Source organism: Saccostrea cucullata, unplaced genomic scaffold, assembly GCF_032062105.1.
Source record: "Saccostrea cucullata isolate Sc308-1 unplaced genomic scaffold, CSIRO_AGI_Scuc_v1 ctg945, whole genome shotgun sequence".
Classification (NCBI taxonomy): domain Eukaryota; kingdom Metazoa; phylum Mollusca; class Bivalvia; order Ostreida; family Ostreidae; genus Saccostrea; species Saccostrea cuccullata.
Window position 1 is genome coordinate 87,417 of NW_026940741.1, and position 14,121 is coordinate 101,537.

Consider the following 14,121-nt stretch of genomic DNA (forward strand, 5'->3'; position numbering starts at 1 on the left):
GGCGCCTGTGAAATATGAAAGCTGTAACCCTGGCTTACTCGCTCAAACGTTAGACTGTAGGCAAGGTTAAGTTTTTGCAGACAAACAGCTAGACAGACAGATGCACGGACAGTGAAAAAATTCTATATCCTCGAATCTTCTTCGGGGGCATAAAAAGTAGATTTCATTATCAAAGACTTATTTGACTGCATGTAAAGACTTTTTATGCCCCCGTAAACGAAGTTTCGGGGGCATATAGTTTTTGTCGTGTCCGTCTGTCTGTCTGTCTCTCTGTTTGTTTGTCCGCAAAAACTTTAACCTTGCCCATAACTTTTGATTTAGTGGAGCTATGACTTTCATATTTCATATGTGTATTCCTTGTGACAAGACCTTTCTTTATGTACCACCAAATTTGACCTTTTGACCTTGACCTTGGAGTTTGACCCACTTTTACATGAAAATTTTAAAATTTTACTTTGGCCATATCTTTTGAACAGTAGACACCAGGACATTTATACTTCACAAATGCAACGTTTGTTAAAAGACCTTTCACTGGATTCTAACAACCTTGACCTTGTAGATTTCCGTACTTGTGAAAAAACATTAACCTTGGCCATAACTTTTGAACGGTAAGGGATAGGGCTTTCATACTTCATATATGTAATCCTTGTGAGAAGACCCTTCATTGGATACCAAGAACTTTGACCCTTTGACCTTGACCTTTGAGATTGACCTACTTGAAAAAAGCAAACCTTGACCATAACTTTTAAAGAGTTAGGGCTAGTGCTTTCATACTTCACATATTTGATCCTTATGACAAGACCTTTCATTTGTAACAATAACTTTGACCCTTTGACCTTGACCTTGGAGTTTGACCTATGTTTTAAGGAATTGAACGTTGACCATAACTTCTGAACGGTTAGGGTTAGGGCTTTCATGCTCTACGTAAGTATTTTATGTGGCATGACCTTTCATTTGATACTAATTACATTGACCTTTTGACCTTGGAGATTTTTATACTTATTTAAAACTTTAACACTAGCTTACTTTCAAATTTCACAATTGTTTTCCAGTGAGAATACCCTACTACCAATTGATTAAATTTGCATTTAAGAAAAGCTTAATCTTTGCTATGTTGCCATACGGGGGCATCAGTGTTTTACAAACACATCTTGTTTCCTGAAGAAGTAATCATTAAAATGAGTGCAATTTACTTTCACTTTATTCAACGAGATCCGCCACATACATGTACTAGGTGAAAATATCAAGACACGTTGTTTATACCCTATATGAAAGGAAAGGTCCTCGTTTCACCAATTTATTACACGTATTTTTGCATAATCAATCTTTGACATGATAGTCAAATAGTTCTTACTATCTTTTAAGTGAAAGTGCTCACTCCTGCAACACAAGGAATGAAGCTTTAACTTATTTCATCGTAATGAAATCACTTCTAATGAGCAATTTTACGCCCTACTTACTTGATTTATTAATGTAATCTTGGCCACCCGTCAAGTTGAAGGCTTAATGCTACCCTCAATTGCGGACCTGGATTATTTTATATTATTGAGATGACCATAAACACAGAGAAATTTCGTCCAAAGATCAAAAACTTAGGATTGCAAAATAATGACAGAGGACAAAAGTTAACAGAAAAGGACTAAGGATGCAATGTAACGTTAAACCCAAACAAAGACGCGTGTCTCTGAAATACTTCCACCGGGAGGATAGTAATGTTAAGAAGGAGGAGAAAGAGAGCAGTGAAGACGGGGATAAAGACAAAGGGAATGTTAACTCTGGTGGACAATTCTTCCCCAGCCACATACGACAGCATACTACTCACTTTGGCCGAGACAGATTGAAGATGTCCATGTTAACACTAAAGGTAAGTCTTCTTTGCACTAATCCTTAGTTATATGATTCTAAAATTAATGTTGCAATATATGTGAAATACGATCCATTCAAAATTTGAACACTAAACAAAATCTTAGTGGTTTAAAGTTTTTACTTATGGAAATTTAATGAGTAGAGTTTTATTTTATATCTCTGTTATATAACTTAGAGTCATTGTGTGACTCAGAAACACCTATCATACATTGCATAAAAAGCTTATGCTGCCTTTGTCATTAGGGATGTGAGATTTTATCGGTATACCGGTATATCGCGATTTTTTGTTGCGTGATACGTATCGTGATACGGAGACCTAAATACCGGTCTTTAGGTACATATTATAAAGTCCAGAAATTATTCATTTATTTGTTCAATCTTTCAAATTACAATTACAGAAAGTCTAAAAAATGTTGTAAAAGGTGAAAAGAACGGCATTTTACCATCCAAACAGAAATAATTTTATGTACATAATGATCAAAAAAGTGAATTTTTGTTTTTCTAGCATATTTTAAGAAAAAAATAATGACTTTTCATTTAAAATCATTGTAAAAATTGCTTGTTAAAATATCATGATATTATCGTGATATTCTCGAAAAAATCGTGATATATCACGATACGAAATTTTTGGCGATACCCATCCCTATTTGTCATTACCCTGAATGTATTGGACTCTTCTTTTCTTTTAGCCTACAGATGTTGATAAATAACCCTCGAAGCTCCTTTTCGATCTCCATCAACAGTTTCTTATGTACAGTCTTAAAATGTAACCTGCTGAAAAGAACATTCGGTTCTGTATATAGAAAACGTTCTTCGATATCTTGCAGATAAACCATTGATTTAATTATGAGTAATAATCCCTTTACAAAATATGTAAAATTCAGTGTCTCCGACTGACTTTAAGGTTATGCTCCTTGCAGTTTGTAAAATGATATGCTATATACATGTAGTTTTCTCAAGGACCTCTAACTGGAAACTGTAGGATATGTTATACCTTGAGTACTTGTACTTAACCTGTTATCAAACTCATGGCCCACTGGCCCAGGGTATGTCTAAGATGGTGCCACATTTTTGCACCTTAAAAATTTCCCATAAATATCTATTAGGCAGATTGAATATGCATACACATATAGCATATTCCTCTACAAAAATCACGTCCCTCGAATCCAAGAATTTGTTTTCAGGTTAGGACTGAGGCGGTTATTTATTGAAATATGATATGCACAACCTGATATTCTAGGAGACAAGATCCATCGATCGAGCTGTAAGTTTTGTCTCTAGGGAACTGGGTTTAAGTTCAAGATGGGGCTATATAAAGTGGTCTCACGTAAGATACTAATGGTTTAAATTTTCGGCTGATATTCTTAAACGACTCATGGGCCTCTTTTTATACCCCCTGCTTGAAAAGTGGGGTGGGGGGAGGGGATTATATAGTGATCGGGATGTCCGTCCGTCTGTCCGTCCGTTATGCTTGGGGTACCAATCTCTTATCCACAACTCCTCTTTTACAACTGCATGAAATTAAATGAGACTCTCACAGAATCTTTGTAACCTAGTGCATGCCATTGTGCACTTCCTATATGACTTTTTGATCCGACGCATTCAGGCGCGTAGCCATGCGTACGTTTTACGCAAAAACGTCCACATCATTTTTGAAAAAAAGGAGAGGATGAGAGGGACAGGACTAATTGCCATCTATGCTTGTATGCCTTTAAAAAGCATACACATCTTTTCGCAATAAATGAAATAAAATACATGTAAAATAAACAATTTTGAAAATAAAAATAAAATTACAATTTAAATAACGATAAAAATAAATGGAAATTAACAGAATCAGCTTTTAGGGGGAAAAGATAGGATATCATGCATCTTTCTGGAATCATTAGATTTTCCCGGAATTGGGTTTACTATTGAATACTGCTGATATTTTTTTCTAAATCAATGACATTCTAATACCGACTTTCCAGTGACATACAGCGACATTCGTTTTTGAAGGGTGGCAACCAGAGAAAAAATTACAACCTACCTAAAATAAACTTGACAAGCAAAAAGATGGAGAGAAAAAAGAGAGCGAGGTGCCCAAACTCGAAATCCCTATTAGGGGGTGGGGGTAGGTACAATGTAGGTTTAAATTCTTTCCGTACGAATTCTTTTCTTTCTGATACAATACAATAGCCTCATTTGACCTTGACACCTCCAAAAAAGCGGGGGGGGGGGTTCGATGAACCGTGACATTTTCAATAGTAAAAGGTTGTGTCTGGAAAAAAATGAAGTGGGGGGAGCCCCCCCCCCCTCCCTGGGCCACAGATCTTTTCTCCTTTTTTGAGGTTAAAATCTAATATGAAGTCCTGCGTAACATACTTATTAAGTGTAAGAAAAATGCGATAGGAGTGTTGAATATGCACATCGAAATCTTCGAAAATTCACTAGCTTCCGGTGGCTTCACAACTGGGCTCCCACCCAGGTCAAACCTATTGGGGGCTTTGAGGTGAACCCCAAAACCCCCTGCCTACTCGGGCGTCCACATCAAAAATACCCTGGCTACGCCCCTGCGCATATTTCTCATAGCATAACATGGACACTGCCATTCTTTCTATAATACTGAAGGGTACCCATCCCCTATCCGTAACTCCTCCTATACCACTGTATAAAATGTAATGATACTTTCACAGACCCCTTGTCGCATAATGCCATTGTGCGCCTCCTATTTTATTTTTTGATCTGACACTTATTTCGGGTCTCCCAGAGCAAGGCATAGACTTTGCCATTATAATGGTATGGGAGGCGAGGTATCATTGAATGAGCTCAGTGTCCACAGTACCTTTAGGTTTTTTAATGTGAAACGATGACTTTACTTTGATTTGTCAAGGCTTATCTTGACACGAGCTTTGAATTGACAAGTCGGACTACCTTGACGCAGGGATTTGACGTGTTAGATCTTATCCTGACACGAGGCTTATTGTATCAAACATTTTAATAGCTTATGTTTGATGTTTCCGATACCCCCGGGGTATTACCTTGACGCGGGATGCGGATGTATACTTAAAAAAATATTCGAACAATAACTTTATATTCGAATATCAACTCATCGAATGAATATTCGAATATTCGCTGACACCCCTAGGCAGAACTTATCCTTACCCGGTTCTGATGTGTCAGACCACAGGGGCCGGTAACATACTGTATTTGATTTTACCTAATCACTATATGTATACAAAACGAGTGTTTTTTTGTATACATATAGTGATAACGCAAAATCAAATACAGTATGTTACCGGCCCCTGTGTGTCAGACCTTCTTCGGAGTGTCAAAGCTATTTGACGAAAGTCTTTATAGTGTTCTAGGTTGGAACAACTCGTGAAAATCACTCCCTATGGATAAGTTGCTTCCCAGATTTTATTTGACCATATCCTCACTCGAAAAAGATGTGTTATACTGAGAATCTGTCTGTAACCCTGTTCTAATTTTTTTTACACGTGGAAGTAAACTAAAACTAACGTGCACATGTACAAGAAAAAGTTACATGAGTTTCGTGCGTGCGTGTTTTCGCTGATCCCTTGCAATGGACAGTTGTCGAGAAACTTTAAATATATGACCATCAAAAATTGTAGTTGTCCAGTCAACTTTTAAAATTTCAACCTGCTTATCGTTCCCATGAAAATTCTTTAACTTCGGCTTTCTCAATAACTGCTCAAGCAATCATTTTGGAACTTTAAAGGAGGATTTACAAAATGATGAAACAAGATGTCTTTGTGAAACACTAATGTTCCCGTATGGCAGGGGGTTGAAGTTTCTCAAATGCAAGTCAAACTCCAAAGTCAAAAGGTGAAAATTATTGGTATCCAAAGAAAGATATTGTCACAAAGATATATACCTGTATCTGAGAAATATGAAAGCTCTGGTACTAACTGTTCAAAAGGTATAGCCAAGGTGTAATTCTTTTAAAAGTGGGTCAAACTCTAAGGTCAAGGTCAAAAATATTTGAACCCATTGAAAGGCCTTGTGACAATTTATACTAGTGTCTCTCACTAATTAACAATTTTCAATTGCCAATGAGTACATGCCTAATTATTTAGTAGTCATATACTCATTGGCAATTGAAAATTGTTAATTACTGAAAGACACTAGTATGAAAGTCCTAGCACAACTGGTCAAAAGTTATTACGTAGCAATGGTTAAGTTTGAAAAAAAAATGGTAACAGTTGTTCAAAATCCAAGGTCATGGTCAGGAGGTCAAATATTTTGGTACCCTAAGAAAGATCTTGTCACAAGGAATACACCTGTGAAATATGAAAGCCATAGCCCCAGCCACTCAAAAAATATGGGCAAGGTTGACGTATTTGCGGACAAACTGGCAGACAGAAAGACAGACGAATGTCATGATAAATAATTATTTATCATTTTAGTGATTTTACATGTGTTAATACGTGTTTAAAAGTCTTAACAAGTCCCTTGGCAGGACAAAAAACATAACGTTTCACACCCGAATCTTCGATTATGGGGACATAAAAAGAAATTTCAAAGTTATTTAACTTGCATAAAACTTTTAAATTATATCATGTTTGTTGAAATATTGTGTCATGAGGGAGGGGCTGCTTCACTATACACGTATAATTTATGAATAGTGAATATGGCTTTCTTGGCCTTCATATATTATGCGTTCTTTTTTTTTTTTACTCTAAAATGAAATTGTCGATTAAGTATGTTTAAAATTTTGATAAGTGGTAATCAATACATGAAATAGAGGTATTTAAGTGTTCAATTCATTACAAGTAAATGCTTAGACGTCAAATCATAATGAACATTGAATCTAAATTATTGATCTAGATACGACCGACAAAAAGATTTTAAAATTGATCATTACAGGGTTTATTTTATAATTGATAGCTTCCATAGTACGTGTAATTTAAAGATTCCCAAAACAAACAATTCGCTGTTCAATTATCCTATTTACATGTCAAGAAACTAAGTTTCTTACTTCCAACCTGTTAAGCTCATGAAAGTTTGAACATAAAATCAATAAAATGAGCTTATGGCACGATATTTTTTATTCCTTATAAATAGCGCTTAGGGTAATCTACATTAGTATAGAGTACATGGGAAATCACAAGCTTTCTTTACGGGACAAGAGATCAAAAGCGGATCACAACTAAAATCCGTCGGTGGGCAATAAGAATTCCACCACTGCTCGTTCCCTGATTGATCAGGTTGATTCGGTGTTGCAAGGGATTTACTTATTTTTAAGCCCCCATGTCAACGCAGAACTAATTATGTTGTGTATCTGTTGTCCCGATTTTTCTGTTGATAAAAAATGAAGAGATAAAGTGTAAATAATCAAAACAAAGAATTTTTGGGAGTTTAACAAAGTGTAACTGTGTACACATCGCCTAAAGAATATAAGAGGTCTTCTTTAAAAGTGGTTGACGGCATATATGTATTGTATTCAATGTGTGTGTTTATATTGATGCTCAATATTTGAGATTCAATGTAATGTGAAATGTGCCATGGATTCACACAGAGTAAAATAACGTGGACTTCGGGTTCTAGTTCAAAAATCATGGACCATGTGTGAATTAATGGAAAGTTTGAAAAGTTATGCACCATTTTAATTCATCTTGAGTAAAATTTGGGAGGAAATGTCTACATATTCTCCAGAAACAAGCCCTAGAGCACCCAGTCCAGTGACTTTTCGTAAAAATCGTAAAACGGACAGAAGTTCATATATTCAGAGATGGAAAGTTCTTCAAGATCGTAATAGAAATTTGCCAAAAATCGATTTCGGAGTTAAGGCTCAAATTGTTCCTAAGGTAGGAAAAGAGAAATGAAAGATAACAAGTTCAATTTCAGTCTGTTATTTTCAAAAGTCCAATTTAAATACATGGATAAAGTTTGAAATAAAGATCCGGATTCCGTTATGTACTTTTTGCTTGGCATTTGCCCCATGTGGTCATATCTTATGTCAAAATTTGAATTTCATACTTAACACAAGATCTTTTCAAAGATGCATGAATTGGTACTTTAAATATTTACTTTGTTCTCGTGAATGCAAGGCTGTAGACTGAGATAATATCAACGCGTTTACAATTCAAATTTTTGACAGAATTCGCGTGGTCCTTCACACGTGTGGTGTAGTAAGAAAAGAATTTTAAAAGTGATTGTTCAATTTAAATAGGAAATTTTATTCTTGTATAGTGTACGGAAAATTCCAAATCATTAAAAATATAGATGACTGAAGTTTGTTAAGATATTAATCATAGCTTACAGTTATATATGGCACGCCAAATTCACAAATATGAGATAAACCTAGTTTCTAAATTGATAAACTAGGTTTATCGACTGTAAACTATAGTTTACAAACCGTAAACTAAGTTAACTGTGGTGTTTTAACATTCGTTAAGTATAGTTTTCATCTGTAAAACTATATTTAACGGTTGTTAACTATAGTTTGAAAATAAGTTTATCTGTCTGTAATAAAGCGTTAACAATTGATTTTGTTGATAAAGTGTCTTGTAAATGTTTTTAAAAAGCAACTATAGTTAAGAATTGTTAATCATAGTCTCACAAATTGTGAAACTATATTTATCGAAGATGTTAACTATAGTTAACGGTTTGTAAACTATGGTTTACAAAGCTGTATTTATCAGATAAATGTTTTGCAATCGCAAATGATTGTTTTTGTTAAGTATAGTTTACGGTTGTGAAACATAGATTATCGCGTTAACTATGGTTTACAATGCGAAATATAGAAACGTTGTTAACTATAGTTTACGGTTTGTAAATTAATTACAACCGATAAACCTAGTTTATCATTGTGGCATGTGTCTTTTGTGAATTTGGCGTGCCATAGTTATACACGGAAATAAGGCTGCTGTGGGTTGAAAATCAACTAACTGGATTTGAACATTGTAAAAGTGAAAGTAACTAAGCAAAACTGTTTTTTGTTTGGTTTAAGTGTTTTTCATGTTATTAAAAAGCACCATTTATGATACCTTTTCATATTTAGCCTTTATTCGAAAACGCTTGCCTGCATGCCGCGGTGGTAAGGAGTTGATCCTTACTTCAAACTTTGCGGGAAGTCTGGAAATTTTTGACAAGCAAAAAAAATAAGGGGGGGGTGTGTAGGCTGTAAAGTGATAATATACAGATGATTACTTTTTTCTTGTTTTAGTATATAATGGAGAACGAGACCATATAAACCTACATTGCTGGGAAACAAAGACCTAAATTGTTAGACGACATTAATTTTTATGAAAAAGACAAGTATTGAACTATGCTGACGACATTGGTTTTTATGATTCTAGAATTAAATTCTAAAAAAAATCCCATTCCTGGTAGACAACTAGACATACATCCACCCACCGACCATGCCATTTTTGTTAAGTTTGTTGCTTTGAAAGCCTTCTGTGTATATACTTTTAGAGACAGAACAAGTCGGTTGGGATCGGTGCCCGCTCCCTGACGTTAGACAGTCTTAAGTTACCGTCACTCTGCACGGCCTCCAGCGTCATCACTACCTCAACGAACGCATCCGGTCCAGCGGCGCCCAGGTCTGATGTGGTCGCCAACACTAAAAAGACTGTCGGAATCCAGGTATAATATAATGATATATTTTAAGTGTGTTGAGGCTGATGTAGCCATGGGGATTTTATCAGTATATGTTTAAATTTATTATTTATGTGTCTGTAAAAAATAAAATTTGCAGGTTTCCTTGTAGAATTTTTCATTTCTTGATAAACATCACGTGGAGAGTATTTAGTTACATTAAGAATGGTATGTTCGGTAACATCTAGTGATTCTGGGGTTCATCCAATAACACACCAAGAATATACGTGCACATATAAAACAATCTTTGGAATCTCCAGGCTATAAAACATTTTATTGGTTCGTGAAAGTGATCGTTAACCAAACTACCCAGAAAGGTGTAAAATATTTGTGTTGCTGCATGTTCATTTGTTTTCCAATTTGGAAGGTGGATTAACCGATATCTCTTCACCATCACTACGTTTTTTTAAACTTTTAATAAACGCCTTTAATTTCACTTGTTTGATACATTATATTAATTTCGCGGTCACCGAATTTCTCATTGTCAAATACAGTTGAACATTTCGGTTTTCTGGCAACACCAATATATATAGAATACTATGAATATGTTGAATTGATATGAAGGTCCCAACCAAATATCCTTTAAGTATTTTACCCTTAATGTCTTGAATCTGAATTTTTTTCTCGGTCCCATCGAGGTTAAGATAACGAGGTTTGCCTTTATTTACAATTTAAACGAATTCTTTAAAAAAAAAAAAAAGGAAACTTGTGCTTAATTATTTATAACAAGTGTAACCTGTATTTTTAATCGTCATTATTATTAACCTTAGGTTTCCTGAAGATTTTCATTGATTACTATTACGCAACAGGAAAACAGAATTTCAAAAAATATAGCATGCATCTATGTGGACAAATGGATAAATGTTCGACGGGAATTCTTTGTTTTCAAATATAGTGAAATTAAAACCACCGCAAGATATTCCTTTTATACAGTTCGTCATACAGTACTGTATATTTTACAGTATTCTATAATAAAGATAGTTTATGATGAAAAATCTACATGTATGTTGTTTAATTTAAAGTTATGACATTTTGAATATTGCAATTGAATATTACTGCAATATATAAATGTTTAAATGTGTTTACAAGGTGACGATTCATTTTACGAGATGGAAATACGGTGAAACCCAGGTGAATTGTACCAATAGAAATTTATTTCTTCTACTCGTATTTCTCTTGCTTGCAATAAGTATTTTAGCAAAGAACAGCTGAAGATGTTCTATGTTGTTGATATTCATTGGTGAAGGGTATATCTTGTCTTAGACGTTAACTTTTCTCACTAAATATATGCTTTTATTTGTCTGCTATACCAGTCTTTTCTATGTAGTTTTTATTCAGTTACATATAGTACACAACTGGAAAATTATTTTTGTTGCCTTTTCTGACAATTTCACAGATTCTGTTAAAGCCAACTGTTTTCAATGGCATCAGTCACCACAAGTTCAGGGTAAACATCAAGGTATCGTGGAAAACAACTAAACCCTTACCATTCCATAGAATTTAACATTATAAGATTTCTAATACATGTTGAAAGATCTGAATTTTATCCTCAAAAACCTTTTTAATTAACTTTGCTTATGAAGCTTCGTTATCTATTCCAGTACATCATGGTACTGCGGTGAAATATATTTTCATTACAAAATAAACTATATATATTAATAATTATTTTACGTCAGTTTTATTTTGTAATTTTTTTGAAATTTTGATTTTGTTCGTATTAACGGTATTATTTAGCGAAAAACTAAATTTTTTATGGATAATCAGTGCTTATTAACTATAGTAAACTACATGTATTTTAAAAACTAATAAATATTCATTTCTCATTTTAAACCATTTTATTACTAGCATAGAGTAGTATATTTTATATGTCACCAATTTAATATTTATTATTTCCTAGAAAACACGCTATTGTTGAACATTTTCAGTGTTTAAATTAAAGTTTGATGACAATACATGAAAGCGTTCAAATATTCAATATTCCAACTTTAAAAAAAAAATGCTTATAATACGAAAGTCATATAAAACCGCTATAACTTATAGAATAACTTTATTGTAAAAACTAATGCCTCTCTTTTCCTTTTATGTAGGTGAAAGATAAAGAAAAGGATCTAAGTAGCTCTTTATCGAGATCATTACCGAATATAGCTACAGCTGTCCAGAATGACACCAAGAATTCCTCCAAACACAGATTTGAGAGAATCTCTTACAGCAAGAAGCTACAGACACGGAGCGTGGAGAAGAAAGAGAAGGAAGAGGAACCGACCGTACAGCCTCAACAGGAGATGCAGGAGCTGGAGAAATCTGGTATATACCACATAGACTTAAGTAACCTCACAGGGGTAGTTCATATTCAAAAAGACATTCAGACAGAACGGTTAGATAGGAGCGAAATCCTCCAAAATCGCTCCATGTCCACCATTCGTGAAAACAGTCCTTACTCTGCCAGAAGTAGCACCGATATCAAAAAACGTCTGGAAAGTGACAAAATCGGTCGGCGTAGCCGGAGAAAGAAATGGAAAGACAATTGTAAATGTATGAGATGTGAAATCATGAAAAGACAGTTTACTGAAGGGGATGATCATTATTCGAAATGGGGAATATATCCCTGCCAACAGTTAAACCGAAAGAAATACTTTAATCAGTATTTTTATGACAGTGATTAGGGCAATAGGCCATCTTATATATATGAATAAGAATTATCATATTTACATTTAGTATGCACCCAAATGCCTAAAATAAAAAGAAATCGTTAATCCGTGATTCATGAAGAAGTGTATCCAATTGTTCAACTTTTAACTTCATCTCGAATAAACTATTTTCAGATTATTTGGCAATATTATCTGGGCCAATGCCTAAATTTAATTGTTTCTAGTATCGTGCAGCCTACTTTAAATTTCAAAATAATTGTGACACAAAAAGGATTACAACTTCATAGGGCGAAAATTAATCTAATACAAGAGAATTATTAAAAGTAATCCGTGGATATTAAATATATTATTGGATAACAATGAATCTTTCATAATATGCAGGCATTGTATCAAGAATTATAGGTTCAATCGTCTCATTTGTTCTAAATAATGTTTCTTGTTTACTGTTAATAAATTACTCTGTTTCAATAGAAATGGAAAGTGTTTGTATTGTTTAGAATTAAAAAAAATATATAATATCAAATAGCAATGTTAACCATCCACAAACAAGCACTAAAACACTTACACTGCACTCCCACATATTTATGTCTCTGTTTTGTATGTTTGAGTGTGGTGACACCTTTACTAATTACCTTTTAATTATTGCAGATTCCTGACAACTGTGTGTTCCCAGAATCACTAGAACTTAGTAAATCACTGGGAGTGAGCCTCTAACACTAGCCAAATTTGAAGACAAGATGTCTATATAGTGGCTTGTCACAAACATTTCCTTGGTGCTATAAACAAAGACTGCAAAGGAGTAATATTATATTGAAATTTTGTTCCTTATGAAACTACTGTGATTCTCTTAAACTGTGTTTCATCTACAAGTATCTCTACATAAGAGGAAAAAAAGATCGAAGAACAAGAGTTTTTCTTACTTCATTGCCAGGAGAAGTGAATATAATTCAAGTTTGACTATCTGGTATTTTGTTTATCAATCATGGTGGATAGATGTTAGATTTTACCAATGATTTATCGATTCTGTTAATTGTGTCAACGTTTTCTTGTTCAAGAATCAACAGGATTTGGGTATATTAGATGCAATCAGCTAAAGAAGTCCAGTAGAATAAAAATGGATGAGTAATATTCATATTAATGTTGATTTTCCTTAAAAAATCACACAAAACACTGCATTACATGTACTTAATACATTCTCTTAAAATCTTTGTGCAAGTTTACGTGATCAATACTTACGGCTCATTGTAAGTTTATGTTGTTGACATATAAGATGCTTTCTTATAATATGGACCTGGTCCCATTTCTGGTTTTCCAGATGTTCAGGATTTTGCCCCATTCAGGATCCAGTTTGTCTACTGTATTTATGTAAATGGACGCTACTCATTATCACCTTTTACATTAGTAGTTATTTTTACATTTAATTAATTGTTATGAAGAAGAGAGAAAGATAGCGTTACATTGTGTTGATTGAGTAGAACACTGATTCCACTATTTGATTTTTAAAAAAAATAAAAAAAAAAGATTTAAATGGATTTTCTGTAATGAAAGTACTAGCTTGATATAGTTTTAATTTGTATACAAAAAGCGTCTTATTAAAAAAAGACGTGATTTTGAATACAAACACAAAATGTATACTGGTCTGTACACAAAATTCGTTTTTGTGCTATTAAATCTGTATGTTGACTCAGAAAGTCATGAATAAATCCCTTCGATCGCTCCCTTCCAGAAACCAGAAGTCTCTGTCGAGATTGGAGCTCTACTGGTTTGTACTTACTGGTATAATAAAGAATTTTACTGAATTTTCAATTTTAATTACTATGGATACATATTTTATCAAAATCAAAAACACAAAACTGTTAATTATGTATCTCAGTGGAGTCTGCTTGCGTGCCAAATTATATTATAATCGGACTCAAACTGTATTTGGAGTTGCATTTTAAAAGTATTTCACAGAAATTTCTATTTTTATTAACCATGGCAACACCGTTCATAGAAATCGAAAACC

General features: G+C 33.9%; 1 protein-coding gene across 1 annotated transcript; it reads left to right on the forward strand.

Moving 5' to 3' along the window:
• Positions 1 to 1,645: 1,645 nt before the first annotated feature.
• LOC134256220 (uncharacterized) lies at positions 1,646 to 12,907 on the forward strand. Its single transcript, XM_062738884.1, has 5 exons — positions 1,646 to 1,864; positions 9,286 to 9,456; positions 10,558 to 10,599; positions 11,556 to 11,772; positions 12,765 to 12,907. The coding sequence occupies exons 1-5, from the start codon at positions 1,646 to 1,648 to the stop codon at positions 12,770 to 12,772; spliced, it is 657 nt and encodes a 218-aa protein (XP_062594868.1). The 3' UTR covers positions 12,773 to 12,907.
• The last annotated feature ends 1,214 nt before the right edge of the window (positions 12,908 to 14,121 follow it).